The following is a 22,497-nucleotide window of genomic DNA, read 5'->3' on the forward strand; positions in this document are numbered from 1 at the left end:
TGGCCCCCCCGGCACTCAGGGGCTGCTGGCCAGCCTGGGGCTCACCGAGTGCGCCCGGAGCCGGCTCCCCACTCCTGCCGGGGCCCGGGGCTGATGCCCCCCACACCTGGTGCGCCCCATGCCCAGGGCCCATGTTCCTGGTGCTCCCCATGGCCGGTGCCCCCCATGCCCGCTGCTCCTGGTGCCCGGGGCCGATGCCCCCCATGCCTGGTGCCCCCATGCCCAGTGCCCCCTATGCCCGGTGCCTCCCATGCCCGGTGCCACCGGTGCCTGGGGCCAATGCTCCCCACGGCCGGTGCCCCCCATGCCTGGTGCCCCCATGCCCGGTGCTCTCAGTGCCCGGGGCTGATGCTCCCCACGCCTGGTGCCCCCCATGCCTGCTGCTCCTGGTTCCCAGGGCCGATGTCCCCCATGCCCGGTGCCCCCGGTGCCCAGGGCCAATGCTCCCTGTGGCCAGTGCCTCCCATGCCCGGTGCCCCCCATGCCCGGTGCCCCCCATTCCCAGTGCCCCCCATGCCCAATACTCCCGGTGCCCGGGGCCGATGCTCCCCATGCCCGGTGCCCCCCATTTTCGGTGCCCCCCATTCCTGGTACTCCTGATGCCCGGGGCCGATGCTCCCCATGCCTGGTGCCCCCCATTCCCGGTGCCCCCCATTCCCGATGCCCCCATTCCCGGTCCCCCATCCCCGGTCCCCCATCCCCGGTGCCCCATTCCCGGTGCCCCATCCCCGGTTCCCCCCATTCCCGGTCCCCCATCCCCGGTGCCCCATCCCCGGTGCCGGTCCCGCCCCCGCCGCCCCCTTCCGGGTCCGCCCCGTCCGTGTCTCCACCGGCGCCATCGCGGCGCTCCGTCCCGGGGCCCTCCCGGTGAAGCGCCGCCCCCCCCGGGCCGAGATGCAGCCGGTACGGCCGAGCGGGGCCCCCCCGGGACCCGCCGCGGGGGGGGGGAGATCCGGTATCCCCGGGCCGAGCCCCACCGCTCCCCCCCCGCGGGTCCGTGGCTCCCGGTGCCCGCGGGTGGGGTCCCGGTGGGGCGGGGGGGCCCCCGGCAGCTGTCCCCCCCCTCCCGGTGCCCACCGGTCCCAGCCAGGCCCCCCCCGTGACGGTGGGTGCGGGGGGTCCCGCTGAGCCGGGGGGGGCCGTGGGGTGAGGCCGAGGACCCCCGCCACAACCGGGGGGCACCGCCGCCACCGCCGCCGCGGCCGCGTTGCCAACGGTCCGAACCGCCGCGGGACGGGGAGGTTTCGGGGGCCGTGGCGTGGCACAGCTCCCCGCGTCCCCCCGGGAGAAGGGGGTCCGGCGAGGGGACGGTGCCGCTGGTTCCCCCGGCGCCCCTCAGCCCCCCGCGCGTTTTTTCAGGGTGCGGTGACGTTCAAGGACGTGGCGGTCTACTTCTCGCCCGAGGAGTGGGTAGAGCTGGCGGCGTGGCAGCGGGAGCTCTACCACGAGGTGATGATGGACAACTGTGACCTGGTCGCCAGCCTGGGTAAGGACGCGGCACGGAGCCGGCGGCACCGCCGCGCCGGGAGCACGGCCGGAGGCTCGGTCGCGAGCCCGCGGTCCGAGCCCCTCCGGCCGCGGGCGTGGGCAGAGCCCGGACCTGCCGTCTCTCCACGCAGCGCGCCCGCTGCCCTCCCCGGGCTCGCCGACTCCGTCCCCGGTGCGTGAGGCGTAACGGCTCCAGGTACCCCGGCCCCGCTGCTCCCCAGCCCGGTGCACCCCGGCTCACTGCCGCGACCGGGGTCGGCGGCTCCCGAGGGCCCTGGACGCGGCAGCCCCGCGGCCTCGCCGCTGTCGCAGCCGGCATCCCCCGAGCGCGGCCCCACGGCCCCCGGTGACGGTGACGCTCCTCGGGCGGCTCCGGGGACGCTGAGGTTTCTCTCTCCCGCGCAGGCTGCGAGTCCAAACTCATCCACAAAATGGAGCCCGGGGACGAGTCGCGCGGGGCGGTTCCCTACGGCGCGGGCGACGGCGGAGCTCCTGACGCCTCTGGCACCTGTGAGTGACGGCGGGGACACGCGGCGTGGCCGGGGGCGCCGGGCTGGGAAATTGGTGCCAATTTAGTCAATTGGAAGCCCTGAGCGCGGCACGAGGCGGCCGGCCCCGGCCAGACCCCCACCGCGACGGGGTCCTGTCTGCCACCCTGGCTGGGTGGGTTTGGGAGTCCCACCTCGGCCCCCCAGGCCCGGTTGTGCCGCGGGCGTTGCAGGGGCGCGGGGAGGCTGCGGTGGGCGGGGGGCCGGTGCCACGGGCGTGGGGTCTGCGCTGGCGGTGCCGCCGCCCCGGGACACCCCCCGCCGTGACTGCGCCCCTGTTCCCAGCAGCTGCCTGGGGCGGGACGGCCGGCGAGGACCTGTCTGAGGACGGCGACCGGGGACGCTGGGTCCCGTGCGCGTCACCACCCGGGGCGGCCGAGGAGTTGGGGTACCCCACGCTCTGCTCCGGCTGGTGCGACGCGGAGCCGGGGGCGTGGGCCGGGGACGCCCGCCGGGAGCTGCCGGGGTGGGATCGGGGGGAGCAGGCGCTGGAGGAGCCCGTGGCGGCGGGCGGGGGGCTGCTCATCTGCGGCACCTGCGGGCAGAACTTCGAGGACGAGGCCGGGCTGAGCGCGCACCAGGGCGAGCACCTGCGCCCGGCGCCTTCCTACCAGTGCGGCGCCTGCGGCAAGGCTTTCCGCCACCACCGCAACCTCCTGACGCACAAGAAGCACCGGGGCCGGCGCCGGCACGCCTGCACGGAGTGCAGCAGGACCTTCTGCTTGAAAGGGGACCTGCTGCGGCACCGGGCGAGCCACGGCGGCGAGGGCGGCTACGCCTGCCCGCTCTGCGGGGACAGCTTCCGCCACAAGCGCGACCTGCAGGCGCACCGCAAGGAGCACGCCGGCGCCGCGCGCCCCAGGTGCCCCGAGTGCGAGAAGTGCTTCGAGGACGAGGCCAGCCTGAGCCGGCACCGGGCCGCCCACTGCGAGGAGCGACCCTTCCTCTGCGGGCGCTGCGACCGCAGCTTCAGCTGGAAGGAGAGCCTGATCATCCACCAGCGCAGCCACGCGCAGGAGCGCTCCCACAAGTGTCCCGACTGCGGCCGCGGCTTCAGCCGCAGCGGCAACCTGCTGGTGCACCAGCGGGTGCACACGGGCGAGCGGCCCTTCGCCTGCGCCCAGTGCGACAAGTCCTTCTGCAACAAGGCCAACCTCATCACGCACAAGAAGCTGCACCGGCGCTACAAGACCTTCGCCTGCGCCCAGTGCCGGCTGGGCTTCAGCTCCAAGAGCAAGCTGCTGCTGCACCAGCGGGCGCACGCAGAGGGGGACGGCGGCGGGACCCCGGGGACAGGGGACGAGCCGGCGGGCTGCCGGGGGACCCCCGCCACCACCCACTCCCGTGGGTGCTGCTGAGCACTGGCTGGGTGAAACGGGGGCGGCCGCCCCATCCCCTGCCCCACTGCTGCCCGGCCCCTTCCCGGTGAAACCGTGCCCGGCGCTGCGGGAGCTGTGAGCCGGGCGTGGGGTGCCTGCTGTCCACAGCACCGGAGGACCCAGCGTGGGGCGGCTGTCGAGGGGTACCGTCACCGCGCCGGGTTGCTCTCGAGGGCGAGGGTTTCTCTTGGCGTGCTTTCTGCGGCTCGGCACCGTGGCGCCCACCCGTTAGCCGCCCGGCCCCTTTGCTGGCCATGCCCCATGTTTCGGGGTGCAGACCCCTTCCTCGGAATGGGGGTGCGGTGCCCCGCGCGTGCTGCTCCCTCGCTCCTCCTTACCGGCTCGGGGACCCCGGCCCCGGGCGGGAGCGGGTGGCCATCGCCACCTTGAAGCTGGCCACCCCGGGCTGCTACCGCGCCGCGGCCAGCCGGTTCGGCGTGGGCAAGTCAACGGTGGGGCCGGCGCGGATGGAGGCGTGGGGTGCGTCGTTAAGGTGTGGCGGCCGTGAAAACATCCCTGAAATAAGAGCCGCCTTTCGGGAAATGGGTTCCATCGATGTGACGCACGGTCCCATCGTTTGTCCTCGGGAAGGAGCCGGCGAGTCCGCGGCGGGCATCGCTCCCCGGCGCTGCGGGGCTGGGTGAGCTCCGGAAGGGCTTAGGAGCACCGGCGCAGAGACCACTGCCGGGTCCAGGATGCCATAACGCTGACGAGGTCGGGCATAACGTGCTGGGCCAAGCGGAGACGTTAGTCCCTCCCGCCGGCGTTACCCTCAACGGTGCGTCGGTGCCGCGCGGCAGCCTGCTGCGCCCTCCCCAACATCTGGAGGCGAACGTCTGCGCGGCGCGGCCCCGGGACGGGACGGGATGGCTCGTGTAGCCACTTCGCCCAGCCCGAGAGCGCGGCTGCCAGCCGAGCCCGTGCTCCCACAGGGGCGGGAGGTGGGGGTGCCGTCTGTGCCGTGCCGCCGGCGCGAAGGACGGAGCCGTCCTGGGTGCCCGACCTGTCCCCGTGCCGCTTCACCGGGACCCGCCACGTTCTGAACTGCCGTGTCCGTTACTTTGAGATGGGGGCAGTGCCTGGGAGCGGGGACCGCTCCTCCCAGTTTTAGGGAGCGCGGCCACCCAGTTCGGTTCATGGCCGGTGGCTTTTCCCTCGAGCACCGCCCAACACCGGTTCCCCTGTTCCCGGTTAAGCGTAAGAGCCTGTTGGCGCATTTGAAGTCGCGGAGCGCCACGTTGTCAGTGTTTTCTGAGTTTAATAAATCCTTTCGGCAGAAACGTGGCTGTTGGTTTGGGCGAGCGGCCGCCGGTGCCGCGACGGCACCCGGCCAGCAGCACGACGCGTGGTCGGGGAGCGGAGGGGAGCCAGGCATCTGCGAGTCCGTGCTGCGGTTTGCAACCGGCTGCTGGTTTTGGTACCAGCTCTTCATCCCCTGTAAAGCGGCTTCTCCGGGCTGCCGGTGCGGAGAGCCGGGAGCGGCCAAGCGGAGCCCTGGGCACGGAGCTGCCGGCGCTGAGCCGGGTCCTGCTCCTGGCACCCGCGGTCCCAGCCGGACTCTTCTCCCACAGGCAGCGGTGCCGGAGCGGGCAGGGAGGAAGGGCAGGGCCGTGAGGAAGCGCCGGTGGGGCTGGAGCCGGCAGGACGGAGAGGAGGCGAGAGCCACCGGGCATCTCGCGGGCGTCACCGGCAGCGGGAGCTGGTGTGAGCCAGGGCTGGCGCAGGCAGCAGCCGGATCCGGGCAGCCTGCGGGCAGCGGAGGCAGCCAAGCCTCCGGGATAAGCCGGCTGTCAGCGGGTGCTCCGGTGGCGGTGAGGGCGGGGCGGGAGCCTTGAAGCGGTCGTGGCACTGCCGGAGGGGTATTCCTTCCCGCACAGGGAGCCTGAATGCTCCCTCCGCTCTCCGCATGCACGTCCACCCTCTGCACCCCGTGCCGCAGCGCTGCGACGCCCGGTGATGCATGGGAGAGCGGCGCTCCCGGTGAGGCCAAGGACGGGCGCGGAGCTGCCGAGGCTGCGTTGCGTGCCCGGGAGACGCAGCAGCTGCCGGGAGGGAGGGGGACGTCTCTCCTGCGGGACTCGAAGGCAGGCACTGCGACGAAGACGCGGCCCGGGAGGGGTTGCACGTGCCGGGGCTCCCCGTGGGATCGTGCTGCTGGCTGCCGCTCTCGTTGCGACGCAGAGTCCCTGGGGAGGTGACGCTCCCGCCCGGCGTGGTGCTGCACGGCTCGCCGCGGCTGGGACGGGGCAGGAGGGTGCCGTCCCGGCGGGGGAGACGGTGCTCAGGGCCCCGCTCGGTGGGTGCTGCTCTCCGTCTCCGCTCGAAGAGCCTTTGGGGGACCAAAGCCGGAGCTGCAGCTGCGCATCGGCGAGCCGCGGCTGAGCCATCTGCTCCCACGGGCTGCTGAGAGGTTTCGCGTCACGGCAAATCTCGGGCGACGGCTTTATGAATCGCCACGTTAACCGAACGGCCGTGGCAGAGCCTCGGGAGCGGCGGTGCTCCCGGCAGCACCGGGCAGGCGGGTGCCTGCTCACCGCAACGCTGCCTCGTGCGGCGGCCATCTCGGCGGAGGACGCTCGCTCCCTCGCTGCCGGCCGCTGCTCTGCTCACCTTGCCGGCCCGTCACCAGATGACACCGGAATTTTCTTTTTTACTGGTGGTGGAATAACGGGCAATCGCAGAAACTGCAAAACCGACGCTGAACCCCCCCGGGGGCTGCTGGGGCTGTGAGCGCCCTTCGCCGAGGCCCCGCCGGGAGAGGAGCACCCGGCTCTGCTGGCGCTGCTCCCAGCTCAGCGGGCAGCGCAGGCAGCCGCACGCCCCGGCACGCGGCGCGGTGGCAAGACGAGCGCTCACCGCCCGGCCCCAGCCGGGAACGGACGGATGCTCGACCTGCACCGCGGCACCGCTGGGCGCTGCGAGGCGCCGGCTGGGGACAGGCACGAGGCTGGTCACCGGAGGAGCCCCTCGATGTACCGGCCGGTTAATCGTCCTCGTCCATCCCGTTTCCAGCCCCGCTGCCCCGGAGCCGCTCGCCCTCGGCGCTGGGCTCCAGGTGCCGACACCTCTCCGCAGCGCGGGTCCCGGGTCCCTCTCGCCGCCCCCTCGGCGGTTGGGTGCCCCGCACCGCCCGGTGCTGGGGAGCGTGTCCCCGTCCCCACAGCCCGTCCCGAAACCGGTGAAGCAAAGCCGAGAAGAGCAGCAGGAGCCGTTGCTCCCCGGGAGCAAGCAGGGAGAGGGGACCAGGAGGAGGCTGGGCTGCGACCCGGAGAGCCGGATCCTGGGGCTGGCACCGGTGGGAGCAGAAGGGGCGGTGTGCCAGGGCTGCCCTGGGCGGCAGTCGTGGTGCAGCGCGGTGATGCGCGGCAGCGTGGAGCTGCGCCAGGGCTGGCAGGGAGCTGGCGCACCCCGTGCCGTGCCGGGCGTGGGCCCGGCCCCGCTTTTATGAGAGCGGAAGCTCACGGAACCCGGCTCGCTGCTGTGGCGGCTTCCTCAGCGGCTTCCCCGACGGCTGCCCCGGCCGCTCCGTCACACCCATGTCCCCGCATCCCCACGTCCCCACATCCCCACATTTCCATGTCCCCACATTTCCATGTCCCCAATCCCCATGTCCCCATGTCCCCATGTCCTCATGTCACCATGTCCCCATGTCCCCAATCTCCATGTCCCCACATCCCCACGTCGCCATGTCCCCAATCCCCACATCCCCATGTCCCCATGTCCCTACGTCCCCACATCTCCATGTCCCCACATCCCCACGTCCCTATGTCCCCATGTCCCTACGTCCCCACATCACCATGTCCCTACGTCCCCACATCACCATGTCCCCACATCCCCAATCCCCATGTCCCCACATCCCCACATCTCCATGTCCCCAATCCCCACATCCCCATGTCCCCACATCCCCACATCTCCATGTCCCCTCGTCCCACATCCCCATGTCCCCATGTCCCCACATCCCCACATCCCGACATCTCCATGTCCCCAATCCCCACATCCCCATGTCCCCACATCCCCACATCTCCATGTCCCCACATCCCCACATCCCCATGTCCCCACGTCCCTATGTTCCCAATCCCCATGTCCCCATGTCCCCACATCCCCACATCCCTGTGTCCCCAATCCCCACGTCCCCATGTCCTCACATCCCCATGTCCCCAATCCCCAAGTCCCCAATCCCCACATCCCCATGTCCCCATGTCCCCACGTCCCCACGTCCCCACATCCCTATGTCCCCAATCCCCATGTCCCCACATCCCCAATCCCCATGTTCCCACGTCCCTATGTCCCCAATCCCCATGTCCCCATGTCCCCACATCCCCATGTCCCCACGTCCCCACGTCCCTGTGTCCCCAATCCCCACGTCCCCTCGTCCCACTACAATTCCTCACCCGCTGGCTCCTCCGCCAGCTGACGCGCGTTATCGTTGCGATGATTTATTGCGCACGACGGTATCGCGGCCCCGGTGACACACCCTGCTCCCGGCGGGACTGGCCACTCCGGGCTGTGCCGGGCTGCACCCCCCTGCACCCCCCGGCCACCGGAGCATCTTGGGGGGCACCGGGGCATCCCGTGGGACACGGGCATCTTGGGAGGCACCAGGGCATCCCGGGTGGCACCGGGGCATCCTGGGGGACACCGGAGCATCTTGGGGGGCACCGGGGCATCCTGTGGGACACTGGAGCATCTTGGGGGGCACTGGGGCATCTTGGGGGGCACTGGGGCATCTCGGGAGCCACTGGAGCATCCCGGGGGGCACCAGAGCATCCCGGGGGGCACTGGGGCATCTCAGGGGACACTGGGGCATCCTGGGGGCACCGGAGCATCCCGTGGGACACCAGGATATCCTGGGGGGCACTGGGGCATCTCGAGGGGCACCGGAGCATCCCGGGGGACACCAGGGCATCCCGGCCCAGGGAACACTGGGGCATCTCGGGGGGCACCGGGGCATCCTGGGGGGCACTGGGGCATGTGGGGGGACACCGGGGCATCCCGCCCCGGGGGGTATTGGAGCATCCCGGGGGACACCGGGGCATCCCGGGGGACACCAGAGCATCTTGGGGGACACTGGGGCATCCTGGGGGGCACCGGGGCATCCCGGGGGGCACCGGAGCATCTTGGGGGGCACCGGGGCATCCCGGCCCGGGGGACACCGGGGGGTCCCGGGGGGCACTGGAGCATCCCGGGGGACACGGGGGGGTCCCGGGGGGCACCGGAGCATCTCAGGGGGCACCGGGGCATCCCGCCCCAGGGGGTACTGGAGCATCCCGGGGGACACCGGAGCATCCCGGGGGACACCGGGGCACACCGGGGGGCACCGGGGGACAGCGGGGGGTGCCGGCGGCAGGGCGGGGGGGCCGGACTACATCTCCCGGCAGGCAGCGGGGCGGGAGCCCTTTGTCTGTCTCGTCCCGGTGCGCTCCCGCCGGCGGCGGCCATCGGCGGAGATGCGCGCGCCGCCGCCCCTCTGAGCGCCGCCGGTGAGAGGGGGACACCGGGGGGGGGCACCGGGGGGGGCACCGGGGGGGGGCACGGGGGGGGCACCGGGGGGGGGGCAGCGGGGGGGGCGGGGGTGTACCGGGACAGGTGGGGGGGTGAACCGGGGGGGGACACCGGGGGGGGGACACCGGGGCGGGCGGGGGGACACCGGGACAGGCGGGGGGGTGAACCGGGGGGGGACACCGGGAGAGGCGGGGGGACACCGGGAGGGGGGCACCGGGGGGGGGCACCGGGACAGGCGGGGGGGGCACCGGGGGGGGACACCGGGAGAGGCGGGGGGACACTGGGAGGGGGACACCGGGACAGGCGGGGGGGTGAACCGGGGGGGGACACCGGGACAGGCGAGGGGGACACCGGGAGGGGGGCACCGGGGGGGGCAGCGGGACAGGCGGGGGGGTGAACCGGGAGGGGACACCGGGACAGGCAGGGTGACACCAGGAGGGGGACACTGGGGCAGGCGGGGGGGCACCGGGACAGGTGGCGGGGGCACCGGGAGGGGGGCACCGGTGCAGGCGGAGGGGGCACCGTCACAGGCGGGGAGGGGGGACACCGGGACGGGTTGGGGGACACCGGGGATGGGACCCCGGGACAGGCGGGGGGGGGACAGACCGGGAGGGGTGGGGAGAGAACCGGGGATGGGGACACCGCGGGGGGGCTGCCAGACCCCGGCCGCACCCCCACCCTGTCCCCTTCCCCCCCGGGGGGTGCGGGAGCGGGGGGCTGCTCGCGCGGTGCCCGCCGGGGACGGTGCTGCGGTTGTCTGGGCTGACCCCCCCTCTCCCCCCCCGCACCCCAAAAAGCAGCCCCAGCTCCAGCAGTGCCGGTAGCTGGGGCGGCTCCGGGGGCTGCCGGGGAGGGGGACGCTCGGCCGGGGCCGTGGGGCAGCTGTGGGGGTACGGGGGGTGCCGGCACCCCGGGGAGGGGGGGCCTCCAGCACTGCATCGTCCCACCGCCGCCTTTCCCAGCCCTGTGTCCGGCGGGAAGGGGGGTGTCACCCAGAGCACCCCACCAGGGCCCGGCGCTGCCGCGGGGCGTGCGGAGCACCGGGTGCTGTGGCACCCCCCCCGCCCCAGCCCCGCCGGCGATTTCCTTCTGGGGTGCCGGTGGGTGCACGCGGGGGGGCCCCGAGCCGGGGAGGTTCGTCGCGCTCTCCAGGCGTCCGCCATGAGACCGAGAAAATAAACCCTCGTCAACCGGACCGCCGCGGCCGCCTTTGGCAAAGCGGCATTTATTGAGGGGGGTGTGGGCCCCGTCCCGGGAGAAGCCACCGCTTTTGGCAACCGCCTCGCGGTCCCGGCCCCTTTCCCGAGCCGAGCCCCGCGGCGGCTCTGCCGGCAGCCCCGGACCGCAGGCGCTTCTGCGGGTTTGTGGTTCCGAGGGCACGGGGAAGGTGGAAGCTGCGCAGGCTCCTACCGAAGCTCATCCAAAATTCCGTGGGTGCCGCTGCCGGCGCTCCTGGGATTGCTCTGCCCATCTGCTCACGGGCGCTGGTGCCCGTGCCGGCGCGGCTCCCCGCCATCGCCCATCTTCCCCCTTGGCTTCGCTCTGACCCCGTACCGCTACCTGCCGGGCTGGAAGGAGCGGCTGGGCGCAGCAGTTTGGGCGACGACGGGGTGACCCGGCACCCGTCCCGTGCCGCCCTGCGCTGTCTTGTCCCCGCGACGCCCTCCTTGGCCCCGCTGCTGGCGGCAGCTTCCCGGCGTGGACGTGGGATGATGGTCTGGGGAAGGGACGGAGGCGGGGAATCGGCACAGCTCCGGTGTGCCGGAGCGGAGAGCCTGGAGGTCCGGGTGCTCCCCGGGACCGGGGGAGGCTGGATGGAGACTTTCCCGTCCCTCGGGCAGGTTCTTCTGGAGGGAACCCCGGGACCCCCGACGATGGAGCGAGGGGAGAGGCCGTTCGGGGGGGATCCGCAGGACGCGAGGCTGCGGGAGACGCCCAACACCTGCGGCACAGGTGGATTCGTGCCCCCGTGCCCGGCACGGGGCTGCGGAGGGAGCGTGGAGCCCGCGGCGGCACCGCACGCAGCCGCCGGTGTGCCGGGGGCTGCCCGTGCTGCCCAGGAACCCGGGCGCAGCTTCGTCTTCCTCAGGAAAGGGCTGGGCTGGCGCGAAGCGCGAGGTCGTGGTGAAGACGGAGCCGGAGGACGAGTCCTACATCGGGTGTCCCCAGGGCCTGGATGCCACCCACCCCAGTGTCCCCAGCGTCCCCAGCACTGGTGAGCAGAGCGGGCGGCTGGGAGAGGGCTGGGAGCTCGGCGAGACCCGCAGACCCCCGGGGGTCGAGTCCCCTGTCCCGTGCCGACTGCTCCGGGTGACGTCCGGTGCCGACTGCTCCTGGTGACATCCGTGTGGGGACATGGGAAAGGCCATTGCCCCGGGGAGCTTTGCTGGGACAGCGCGTGCCCGGTGCCGTTCGGTAACCGGGAATTCCCTTCTGGAGGAAAAGGAGCGGTTCCTTTTCTTGCGTAACAAAGATTTAAGAACTCCGGGTGTTTCGGATCCCCCCGGTTCGGTGGCCGGGGCACCCACCTTGTTTCCCAGCCCAGTGGCTGCAGGGAGCTCCCGGGAACCTGGGATTAAAGAGCAGCGTGCCGGAGCCGGTGCCGGCACGGGTAGAGTGTGGGGACGTCCCCAAGCGCTCGGTCCGTCCCCGAGCCGGCCGCGCGGGCTCTGCCTTTCCTCCCACAGGCGTCAAAGCGGAGGTCGTCGTTAAAAGCGAGCCCGAGGACGCGGCGTACGGCGGTTACTGCCCCGGCTGCGGGGAGGGGGACGTGCCCCACCGCCCCACTGCCTGTGAGTGGGGCCAGGGGGGTCCCGGGGGGCCGGGAGGGGAGCGGGGGCACGCAGCCGGGGTGTCCGGATGCTGGCGAGACTGCGGGGAGTCCCAGGAGAGCCCAGCCCTGCCGCGGTGCTGCCAGCCGGGGTGGGAAGCCCGCCCGTGGCTCCCCCGGCTCTGCCTGCGCCTGCCGCAGCACCGCGCTCTCGGCTTGCAGGCGATGCCAAGCCCGAGGTCATCGTCAAGGTGGAGCCGGAGGAGGAGTCGTTCCCGGGGTGCACCCGAGCTCTGGGTGACCCAGGAGCTGCCGGCCACCGCGGCGGCGCAGGTGGGCACCGGGGCGGCTCCGGGGGGGGCGGTCTGGTGGGGGGTGAGTGCCGCGGCTCGCTGGGTGCGGAGCGAGGCAACGGCTCCCGAACCTTCGGTGGTGCCCTCGGCTGGGGACGGGGGGGCTGGCGGTGAGACGCCGTGCGGGGGCCCCCGTGCCCATCGTACGCTTCGGGTGACGGGGGGAGAAGGAAACCGCCTCCCTCGAGGGGAATGAACCCTTGGTGGGACCATTGGTGCTTATCACTGAATGCGCCGCGTCGCTGCCGGGCGATGCACCGAGGCAGGCGCGGTGCTGTGCCGGGCTGCTGTGACAGCCGCGGGCTGAAGGGCGAAGCTGGCGGGCGCGGGCAGCGCTGATGAGCGACGCCGGTTGCGCCGTGGGATGGATTTTTCCCTTTATGTTTGCAGCTTTATTCGGCGCTTCGGCGTTTCTCGGGGTGCGGTGTGTCTCCACCACAAGCCCAATGCACACGCGGTTTGCGGTGTCGGTGCTCTCCCTGCCAGTCCCGGGTGCAACTCGGCCGTGAGCCGGCTGCGGGTGCGGGGAGGCGATGGGCAGGTGGAGGCGGCTACGTGGGTCCCACCGCAGCCTCGTGGGTCCCACCGCAGCCTCATGGGTCCCACCGCAGCCTCCCAGCCGCGGGAGCAAGACCCGGGCTGCCCGGTGAGCTCGGGGCAGCCTCGCCGCTGGCTTTTGGTGGTGACTGTCGCCACGGCTGGGGCTGCACCCGACACCGCTCCCATCCCTCTCCCAACCGCGTCCCAAACCCGGCAGAAAGCCGCAGGGAGGGACCAGTTTTGGTTTGGGAGGAGAGATTGCCCGTGGCACCTTTGGGTGCGCTGGGATCCGGTGGTGGGTCCGAGGGTGTGGGACCCGGCTGGGTGCCGAGGACGGGGCGGCTTCGTCCAGCTCCTCCATCACCAGACACGCTCGGACACGTTAACCCGGCTCCAGAGCCGGCACCCTGCAGCTCCCAGCCAGCCTCGCCACGGTGCCGGGGTGGGGGCGAGGTGCCGGTGCCCCGGCGGTGCGGGGAGCAGGTCGGAGGTCCGTGGCGGCCACGGTGCCGCAGCTGTGCCGGGCCCACGTCAATGGGCGCAGCTCTGTGGGAGAGGAGTGGGGCTGCGGGGAGGGGGTGAACGCGGTTGCGGCGGTCCGGGACGGCTCTGGAGCCGCGGCAGGTAACGGTGGGGGTCCCCTTCTCTTGGCAGGCGGTGAGCAGCGTCCCAAGGAGGAGCCGGAGGAGGTGAAACCGGAGGCGGCTGAGCTGGAGAAGAGCCGGGGGGCTGCCTCGGGGGGCTGCCTGGGGGCCCGGCCCCGCGTCAGCCAGTGGACGGTGCGGCAGGCGCAGGACGCCGTGGCAGAGCTCCGGCGCAGCCCAGCGGTGCCCGGAGAGCCGCCGGTCACCCCCGAGCCCCGGGGGCTCTGCCTGGAGAAAGACACAGCTCCGGCCGTGCCGGTGAGCAGCGCTGGGCAGAATCCGCCCTCCGCCTGCGGGCCCGGCAACACCGCGGCCCCCGGCACCGAGCCGGCGCGGCGTCCCCGCAGCCACCCGGCCGAGCGTCCCTTCGCCTGCAGCGAGTGTGGGAAGAGCTTCCAGCACCGGGGGAACCTCATCACCCACCTGCGGGTGCACACGGGGGAGAAGCCCTTCGCCTGCACCGTCTGCGGCAAGAGCTTCAGCCAGAAGGGCGACCTGATGCGGCACCAGCGCATCCACACCGGCGAGAAGCCGTTCGAGTGCACCGTCTGCGGCAAGAGCTTCTGCTCCAAGCAGACCTTCATCCTGCACCAGCGCATCCACACCGGCGAGAAGCCCTTCTCCTGCACCGAGTGCGGCAAGAGCTTCAACCGCAAGGCCAACTTCATCACCCACCAGAAGATCCACCGCGGCGAGCGCCCCTTCATCTGTGCCGAGTGCGGCAAGGGCTTCTGCGCCAAGAAGACCTTCATCCTCCATCAGAAGATCCACATCGGCGACCGGCCCTTCGGCTGCTCCGAGTGCGGCAAGAGCTTCAGCCGCAACGGCGACCTGACGCGGCACCAGCGCATCCACACCGGCGAGCGCCCCTTCGCCTGCGCCGACTGCGGCAAGTGCTTCAGCCACAACGGCGAGCTGATCAAGCACCAGCGCATCCACACCGGCGAGAAGCCCTTCACCTGCACCGAGTGCGGCAAGAGCTTCAACCGCAAGGGCACCCTCATCACCCACCAGCGCATCCACACCGGCGAGCGCCCCTTCGTCTGCGCCGAGTGCGGCAAGACCTTCAACCTGAAGACCACGCTGATGAAGCACAAGCGCATCCACACGGGCGAGCGTCCCTTCACCTGCCTGGAGTGCGGGAAGAGCTTCAAGTACAAGGGCAACCTCCGGACCCACCACCTCACCCACACGGTGGAGCGGGTCTACCCCTGCACCGAGTGCGGCAAGGTCTTCAGCCACAAGAAAGAGCTGACGGTGCACCAGGGCGCGCACGCCGAGGAGCGGATCCTCTCCTGCTACCGCGAGGGAGACTCCTTCAACCCCTTCCTCCCCGTGCACCCGCTCCTCGTCTCCTGCGCCCAGCTCCCGGTGCCGCTGGAAGCCCTGTCCAAGTACAAGTAGGAGGGCTGGCGGCAGCGGGGAGGGCGCGGTGCCCTGCCCGTGGCACGTCCCCGCGGCTGGAGCGGCGACAGGAGGAACGAGACCGTCACTGGAGACTCGGACCTGCTGCGGGGCCGGCGGCGGATCGGGACCGGTGGCTTCCCCGGGAAGGAGGCGCCGGCCGGGGATGCTGCCGGGTTTCGGCAGCGCTGGAGGAGCGCGCTCGGGCCGGAGGGACAACGCGGTCGGGTCTGGCCTCGCGCCGGCACTGTCCGCATCCCCAGGTCACGGGGGGCTGCTTCGTCCCCCACCCCAGAGTCGCCGTCTCCTTCTTTGCTGTTCGCTTTTAGAAGCGAAGCGCAAGGGGCAGACGCGAAGACCGGGGTCGCCGTGTCCCTCCCCGCCAGCACCGGGCTGTCCCCTCGCCGGGTTTGCTGTCACCGACGCTGCCTCCAGCCTGGCTCGGCCACCCCCGGGGCAGACGCGGCCCCCCCTTGTCTCCTGCGAAGGGACCCCGGTTCAGCTGCGCCTTGGAAGCTGAGAGTCGTCGTTTCTCCTTCTCCCGTATCCGAGACGGAGACGCTGGACTTGGAGAAGAGCCGGGCATTACTGTGCCCCTCGGTTCCTCTCTTGGCATCTCCGGCACCGGCCGGTGGGAAGGGCCCTTCCCCGGCCCCGTCTGCGCCGTGACCCTGGCGCGCGGCAGCAAACCCGTCCTCGCCCGGCGCCCGCCTCGGAAAGGGGCTTCGACGAAAAATGAGTCTTCTGCAGCGCGGGCGCAGGGGCCGCTGCGGGGGCCGGGTTGTTCCTGGGCAAACCTCTTCCTTTGGCGCTTGTTTCGGCGAGGGGGGCGGTTTTTGGAGGGGCCGTGGAGGCGAGAGGCCCCGGGGGGGCGCGGCGGGCTCCCCAGCTGTCTCTCCCGTGGCTCGAGGCCCAGCACTTCCTTGCCTCAGTTTGCCCATCTGTAAAATGGGCGTAACGCCACTTGCTGTAGCTGCCTGCCGGGGTGGTGGGAGGGTTTAACCCCTTCCTGGCCGCGCAGAGCCCCGGGGGATGGCGGAGGGGGGGTTACCGCTGCGGGGGACCAGGGCTGGCTTAGGCGAGGCGTGAGAATCCCCCAACGAGCCGCCGGCGTGCAGCGGGTGAGGACCGCGTCTATTTATAGCTCCGCTCTTTCCTTTTCTAATCTCAAAACCAATAAAAAGTGAAACCAAATATCGGGGGGGGCCCTTTGCCGGGTGCAGTTTGCGGCTCGTTATTTCTGCTCGCCCTGGGAGCCGCGGGACCCTTCGCCCCTCCTCACCGGGGCGGTTCTGCCGCCTCCGCCTCGCCCCGGCACCCAGCCGCCTGCCCGCCGGTGACCGTGGGCCTTCTCGGGAGTCGGTGCGGACGGAGGGCGAGCGCTGGGTGGCCAAAAGGCATCGCCACCGCCCCGGGTGCAGCGGCGGGTGCGCGGTGAGGAGCGGCGTGGGGCTGCGTTCGGCCGGAGGAGGAAAGTGCTGCCCAGGAGCTGCCACAGCGGGCACCGGAGAGCTTCCATGGCAGGCACCGGAGAGCTGCCACGGCGGGCACCGGAGAGCTGCCATGGCGATCACTGGTGAGCTGCCGCCACTGTCACCGGAGAGCTGCCATGGTGGGCACTGGAGAGCTGCCATGGTGAGCACCGGAAAGCTGCCACCATGGTCACCGGAGAGCTGCCACGCCGTTCAGTTGCCCTCGCCCGGGTGTTTAATGCCACTTGGGGTGCCGGCGGGTGCTGGCAGCACAGTCAGGTGCCCGGCATCCTCCTGGGGATGGAACCGGAGGGGTTCGGCGGTGGCACTCAGCCGGCAAGCTGCTGGGGAAGGATCCCACCGCGCTGCGGCCCAGAGCACACCGTCATCTCCGGTTCGGGCCAGGCGCCTCTGCGTGGGAGCTTCCCCCGGGACACAGGGACTCCGGTCTCCCGCCCCGGCTGAGGTGCCAAAGCTCAGCCGGGTGAGCATCGCTGGCCGTGCCGCCAGCCAGCACCGCGCGGTCCCCGAGGGCCGTGGGGGATGCCGTGCCGCGGGGTCGGGCGCACGGTGGCTCATCCGCCACCTCTTTGTGCTTAATTACCCGCCGTGGCGTGACCCCGCTCCCGCGTGCGGCCCCGCCAGCGCTGCCGCCCAAACCACGCCAGGGCACCCGTGTCCCCGGGGTGAGGTCATTGGGGTGGGGGGGACCCACATCCCCATGGGTGAGGTCACTGGGGGGGCACCCACTTTCCTGTGGGTGATGTCATTGGGGTCACCCGTATCCCCATGGGTGAGGTCATTGGGGGGCACCCACATTCCCATGGGTGAGGTCATTGGGGTCACCCGTATCCCCATGGGTGAGGTCATTGGGGTGGGGGGGACCCACATCCCCATGGGTGAGGTCACTGGGGTCACCCGTATCCCCATGGGTGAGGTCATTGGGGGGCACCCACATCCCCATGGGTGAGGTCACTGGGGGGCACCCACATTCCTGTGGGTGATGTCATTGGGGTCACCCGTATCCCCATGGGTGAGGTCATTGGGGGGCACCCACATTCCCATGGGTGAGGTCATTGGGGTCACCCGTATCCCCATGGGTGAGGTCACTGGGGGGGCACCCACATTCCCGTGGGTGAGGTCATTGGGGTCACCCATATCCCCATGGGTGAGGTCATTGGGGGGCACCCACATCCCCATGGGTGAGGTCACTGGGGGGCACCCACATTCCCATGGGTGAGGTCATTGGGGTCACCCGTATCCCCATGGGTGAGGTCATTGGGGGGCACCCACATCCCCATGGATGGGATGGGTGGGGTCATCAGGAGGGCACCCACATCCCTGGGGATGGAGATGGGGGGGGGGACACCCGCACCCCCATGGGTGGGGGTGTGGAAGGCACCTGCATCCCTGTGGGGGTGTGTGGGGGGGGCACCCACATTCCAGCTGCTGTTGGGGGGGCACCCACATCCCCGCACCTGGCTTGGGGGGGGCACCCGCACCCCCCCAGGTGGCAGTGGGGGGGGCACCCACATTCCTGCTGCTGGGGGGGGGGGGGGGGCAGCCAAATTCCCACGGGTGGGGGGGGTGGGGTGTCGGGGTGGGGGGACCCCCACATCCCCGCTGCTGGTGGGGGGGGGGGGCACCTCTCCGGGCGACGGGACTACACCTCCCGTGCTGCACCGGCGGCCCCCCCGCCCCCCCCGGGGCTGACGCAGCCGCCGCTCCCGGCGCCGCCTTTCTCCTGTCCGCCCCGGAGAGCGGCGCGGCCCCGGTGCAGGTACGGGGGGGGCGGGGGGGGGCCCGCGGCACGGGGATGGGCGCTGCCCCCCCCCGGTGCCCCCCCCGGTGCCCCCCCCGGGGCTCCCCGGTCACCGGCATCCCCCGGAGGGGGGGACACACACCTCAGCCCCCCCCCCCGGTGCCCCCCCCGGTGCCCCCGGTTGGCCCCCGGACCCCCCCGCGGTGTCCCCCGCTCCTCTCGGCCACCGGGGTAGCCAGCGGCTTCCAGGTCTCCGCTTGGCGTTGCCGTTTCCCGCCCCAATCCGGCCGGAACCCCCTCGGCCACGCTCGGGTGGGTGCTGGCGCCGGTGGGTGCCGAGGCGCCGGGCAGGCGGGTGGGTGGTGGGTGAGCTTCCCCCCCCCCTTTATTAACCGCAACGTCGCGGTTGGCGGGGACCCCCCCGCCCTCGCTCCGCCGGTGCGGCTGCTCACGGGACGGGCATCTCCTGCGGCATCCGGAGCGTCCCACCTCCGTCTTCCCGGATGGATGCTCGCACGAGGCCTCCATCTCCCCGCCGAGAGCCGGCGGCGTGCCGGGCTCCGGGCTGCTCCGGCAAGGTGGGGGTCAGGCACGGCCAGCGCCCACCCTGGCACTCGCCATACACCCATCTGCTCGCCGCGGTTGTGCGGAGCCGTGGCAGGCCCCACGCTCCCCATCCGCCCCGGCTCCGGCGATGCCACGGGCTGGGATTGCCGTGGCTGGTGCCGCGGTGAGGCAAAACACCCGCGGGACTGACCGGGCCGGGGGTCCGGCTGCTGCGGGGCGGTGCGGGAGAGAAGCGCTTTGAGACCCGGTGCGGTGCAGGGTGCTCCCGTTCCCGCCCGCTGAGCCGCACCGCCAAGCCTCGTGTCGCGGTGCGGTGCCCTGCCGTGGCGGTGGCTCTGGCTTATGGCGCGGCTGCGGGACGGGGCGCAGTCCCCACTGCTCTGGCGCGGGTCCCTGATCCGGCACAAGCCGGGCCTGTAAGCCCACCAGCTCTGCCCCGCTCCCGGTGCAGCCGCTGCGGTGACCCCCTGCCCAGGGACCTGCTGGGTGAGCCCCCCGCGCCGCGGCGACCCGGCTGTGCCGCCGGCCACCCCTCCGCGCTCACCCTTCCCTTGCACGGGATGCTCCGAGCTCTCCCGGCACTGCCCTCGGGATGCCGGAGCCCCCGGTGCCCCCGGTGCCCTGCCCGGCAGCGGCGGGGTTTCGGCAGGGGTGTTCGGCAAAGGCGCGGCATGGCACGCTGAGCCGGGCGTGCTTCCGGCTGCAGATGTCGGTGACGTTCGAGGACGTGGCCGTCTACTTCTCCCCCGAGGAGTGGGCAGAGCTGGCGGCGTGGCAGCGGCGGCTCTACCGGGAGGTGATGCTGGAGAACTACCAGGCGGTCGCCTCGCTGGGTGAGGGCTCTCTCCGGCGCCGCCGGAATGGGGTCGGGCCGAAATTTGCCGCGTTTAGCTGAGCTGGAGCCCTCGAAAGGGAAAAATCCGGCTGCTGCTGCCGCCGCCGCTGCCCGAGCGCTGACGTGGTTGGGATGGCGGCTTTTGCGCTGCCGGGCAGCGTCCTGCGGAGAGCGGTCCGGGGAGACGGGATGGGATGGGATGGGATGGGATGGGATGGGATGGGATGGGATGGGATGGGGTGGGATGGGATGGGGTGGGATGGAATAGGATGGAATGAGATGGAGTGGAATGGGGTGGGATGGAGTGTGATGAGATGGAATAGAATGGGATGGGATGGAGTGGAATGGGGTGGGATGGGATGGGATGGGATGGAATAGGATGGAATGAGATGGAGTGGAATGGGGTGGGATGGGATGGGATGGGATGGGATGGGGATGGGATGGGATGGAATGGGATGGGGTGGAATAGAATGGGATGGAATAGGATAGAATAGAATGGGATGGGATGGAATAGAATGGAATGGGATGGGGTGGGATGGGATGGGATGGGATGGGATGGAATGGGATGGAATGGGATGGGATGGAGTAGAATAAAATAGCATGGAATGGGATGGAATAGGATAGAATAGAATGGAATGGGATGGGATGGAATAGAATGGAATGGGATGGAATGGAATGGGATGGAATGGAATGGAGTGGGATGGAATAGGATAGAATAGAAGGAATGGGTGGGATGGGGATGGAATAGGATGGGACAGAATGGGATGGGATGGAATGGAGTGGAATGGGACGGGATGGGATGGGATGGAATGGGATGGGATGGGATGGAATGGAGTGGGATGGGATGGAATAGTATAAAATACTATTATAGCTGGGATGGAAGGGGATGGAATAGGATAGAATAGAATGGGATGGGATGGAGTAGAATAAAATGGGATGGGACGGGATGGGACGGGATGGGATGGGATGGGATGGGATGGGATAGGATAGGATAGACCAGGCTAGACGATTTCAGTTGGAAGGGCCCCCCAGGGATCCCGTGGTCCCGCTGCCCGACCCCTCCAGGGCCCCCCAAAAGCACACTCTCCAGGGCACTCTCCGCCGGCCTCTCGCGCTTCCCTCCGGGAAGGCCGCTCCGGGCTCCGACCACCCTCTCGGTGCAGAATCGCGTCCTCCTGTCCAGCCTGACCCCCCCCCGGCGCAGCTTCGTGCCGTCCCCCGGCGTCCCGTCCGCAGGAGAGCGGCCGAGGCGGCGGAGCGAGGTGGGCGGGGGGGGTCCGGTGCCGCCGTCCCGGCAGCGCGGGAGGGGGTGCTTCTCTCTCTGCCCCGGACAGGCTGGCCCGCCGTCAAGCCGGAGATCATCGGCAAGATGGAGCGAGAAGAGCCGCCGTGTGTGCCGGACCCCCCCGGGGCGCGGCGGAGGCGCCGGACCCCTGTGCCAGGCAGGTACCGGGGGGCTGCGGGGGGGGAGTGGGGGGTTCCAGCAGCACTGACCCCTTGGCCCCAGATGTGCCGTGCCCCGGCAAGGGTGGGGGGCTGGCGGGGTGCCCATGCCGCTCCCCACGGGGAGGGGTCCCATGTGCCCGTCCCGTCCCCGGCAGTGACCCCGGCCTCTCCTCCCCAGCAGCCGGCGGCCCCGGGGGGGTCCCTGGGGGGCTGCCGGCACCCACCGCCCTGCTGCCGGGGACGCTGGAGCGGGGCGGGAGACAGTGGCGGGGTTCAGCCCACCGCCGGCCGGGTGGGAGCCGGGGGGGCCCGTCGGGGCACCGCCGTCCCCACCCGCTCCCGGCCCCCCGGCCGCTGGAGAAGACCCCCCCCACGTGCCCCGAGTGCGACAAGAGCTTCAGGAGCCAGACGGCACTGGCCATCCACCAGCGGAGCCACACGGGCGAGCGGCCCTTCGGCTGCGCCCGCTGCGGCAAGGCCTTCCCCTCCAAGGGGGACCTCAAGCGCCACCAGAAGACCCACGCGGAGAAGCCGGACCCCCCCCGTCCCGCCGCCGGCCCCGGCCTCCCGGCCAAGCCGCTGCCGGCGCGGCTCCCCCGCGGCCCCCCGGCCCCCAGGAGACCCCACGCCTGTGCCGAGTGCGGGAAGAGCTTCGGCAAGAGCCGGGACCTGAAGAAGCACCAGCAGACGCACACGGCGGCGCGGCCCTTCTCCTGCCCGCAGTGCGGCCGTCGCTTTCGGCTGAGGCAGATCCTGGCGTCGCACCAGAAGGTGCACGGCGGGGAGAAGCCCTTCGGCTGCGCCGACTGCGGCAAGCGCTTTCGGCCAGAAGCATCACCTGCTGAGCCACCGGCGCGTGCACACCGGCGAGAAGCCCTTCGCCTGCGGTCACTGCGGCCACCGCTTCAGCCAGAAGCACCACCTGGTCAGCCACCAGCGCATCCACACCGGCGAGCGGCCCTTCGCCTGCGCCCGCTGCCCCAAAGCCTTCAGGGACAAGAAGACCCTCACCGTGCACCAGCGGGTCCACACCGGCGAGAAGCCCTACAAGTGCGGCCGCTGCGGCAAGACCTGCAGCCAGAAGCAGCACCTGAAGAGCCACCAGCGGGTGCACCGGGACCCGCCGGCGGTGCCGGAGGGCGGCCAGCGGGACTGGGGGGGTCCGTCCCCGGCGGAGGCGCGGGCGGAGGCCAAACCTTTCCAGTGCGGCGGCTGCGAGAAGCGGTTTCGGGACGAGGGGATCATGCTGGCTCACCAGCGCACCCACGGCACCCCCAGCCTGCGGCCGCCTCCGCAGCCCGGCGCCCCCCGAAACTGCCGCTGAGGGGCCCGCGGGGCGCCGGGGACTGCTGCCGGGGGGTCACCCAGAGCACCGACCTCCGGCTCCGGCACGTGTGAGCCGCGAGCGAGCGGCGACCGCCGCTCCCTCCACCGCCGGCTCTGGTTTCTGCCAGAGAAGCATCCTCATCGGCGCGGGCTGGATCCTCCTGGACTGCTCCCTGGGGACACCCCGAGCCGCCGGCACCGCGCTCGCCGGTTCGGGGGGGGGTCATCATCGGCGCCCCTTCCCCGCCATGCTGGGCCACGCGGTGCCGGCAGCTGCCGGGGGAGAGCCGCCGGCGCAGGACCGGCTGCCGGGGTGGGGGCAAGGCAGTAAATGCATCCCAACGCAGTCGGAATGGTTTGTTGGGTGTGGGGTGGGGGAAGACGCTGCTTTATTTTTCCACCCAGACAGTAAATAAAACCCTTCCTGACGCTGACGGCAAGCGGCGAGCTCCACGGCAGCG

General features: G+C 71.6%; 3 protein-coding genes and 1 long non-coding RNA gene across 4 annotated transcripts; all 4 read left to right on the plus strand.

The window, feature by feature from the left end:
- Positions 1–894: 894 nt before the first annotated feature.
- Positions 895–3,394, plus strand: LOC132317201 (gastrula zinc finger protein XlCGF52.1-like). The gene is made up of 4 exons (XM_059818736.1): positions 895–903; positions 1,360–1,486; positions 1,894–1,998; positions 2,325–3,394. Exons 1-4 carry the CDS (start codon positions 895–897, stop codon positions 3,392–3,394), a joined length of 1,311 nt encoding a protein of 436 aa, XP_059674719.1.
- Positions 3,395–10,791: 7,397 nt separating this feature from the next.
- On the plus strand, positions 10,792–14,628 carry LOC132317202 (gastrula zinc finger protein XlCGF57.1-like). The gene is made up of 5 exons (XM_059818737.1): positions 10,792–10,870; positions 11,007–11,132; positions 11,605–11,709; positions 11,910–12,020; positions 13,235–14,628. The coding sequence occupies exons 1-5, from the start codon at positions 10,792–10,794 to the stop codon at positions 14,626–14,628; spliced, it is 1,815 nt and encodes a 604-aa protein (XP_059674720.1).
- Positions 11,671–13,266, plus strand: LOC132317181 (uncharacterized). The gene is made up of 3 exons (XR_009484030.1): positions 11,671–11,709; positions 11,910–12,020; positions 13,235–13,266. It is a non-coding gene; the product is annotated as an uncharacterized LOC132317181 (long non-coding RNA).
- A 4,393-nt stretch (positions 14,629–19,021) lies between the features above and the next one.
- On the plus strand, positions 19,022–22,034 carry LOC132317203 (zinc finger protein 32-like). The gene is made up of 4 exons (XM_059818738.1): positions 19,022–19,262; positions 20,599–20,710; positions 21,112–21,481; positions 21,540–22,034. The coding sequence occupies exons 1-4, from the start codon at positions 19,022–19,024 to the stop codon at positions 22,032–22,034; spliced, it is 1,218 nt and encodes a 405-aa protein (XP_059674721.1).
- Positions 22,035–22,497: the final 463 nt, after the last annotated feature.

This window comes from Gavia stellata, chromosome 6, assembly GCF_030936135.1.
Source record: "Gavia stellata isolate bGavSte3 chromosome 6, bGavSte3.hap2, whole genome shotgun sequence".
Lineage (NCBI taxonomy): Eukaryota > Metazoa > Chordata > Aves > Gaviiformes > Gaviidae > Gavia > Gavia stellata.

Bases quoted from the DNA above. Each gene is read 5' to 3' on its own strand.
- LOC132317203 (XM_059818738.1), top strand. From the start codon at position 19,022: ATGCCGGAGCCCCCGGTGCCCCCGGTGCCCTGCCCGGCAGCGGCGGGG. The intron at 19,263-20,598 runs GTGAGGGCTCTC...TGCCCCGGACAG, and splicing joins CCAGGCGGTCGCCTCGCTGG to GCTGGCCCGCCGTCAAGCCG. The intron at 20,711-21,111 runs GTACCGGGGGGC...CAAGAGCTTCAG, and splicing joins CGGACCCCTGTGCCAGGCAG to GAGCCAGACGGCACTGGCCA.
- LOC132317201 (XM_059818736.1), top strand. The intron at 1,487-1,893 runs GTAAGGACGCGG...TCTCCCGCGCAG, and splicing joins TGACCTGGTCGCCAGCCTGG to GCTGCGAGTCCAAACTCATC. The intron at 1,999-2,324 runs GTGAGTGACGGC...TGTTCCCAGCAG, and splicing joins TCCTGACGCCTCTGGCACCT to CTGCCTGGGGCGGGACGGCC.
- LOC132317202 (XM_059818737.1), top strand. From the start codon at position 10,792: ATGGAGCGAGGGGAGAGGCCGTTCGGGGGGGATCCGCAGGACGCGAGG. The intron at 10,871-11,006 runs GTGGATTCGTGC...CGTCTTCCTCAG, and splicing joins GCCCAACACCTGCGGCACAG to GAAAGGGCTGGGCTGGCGCG. The intron at 11,133-11,604 runs GTGAGCAGAGCG...TTCCTCCCACAG, and splicing joins CCCCAGCGTCCCCAGCACTG to GCGTCAAAGCGGAGGTCGTC.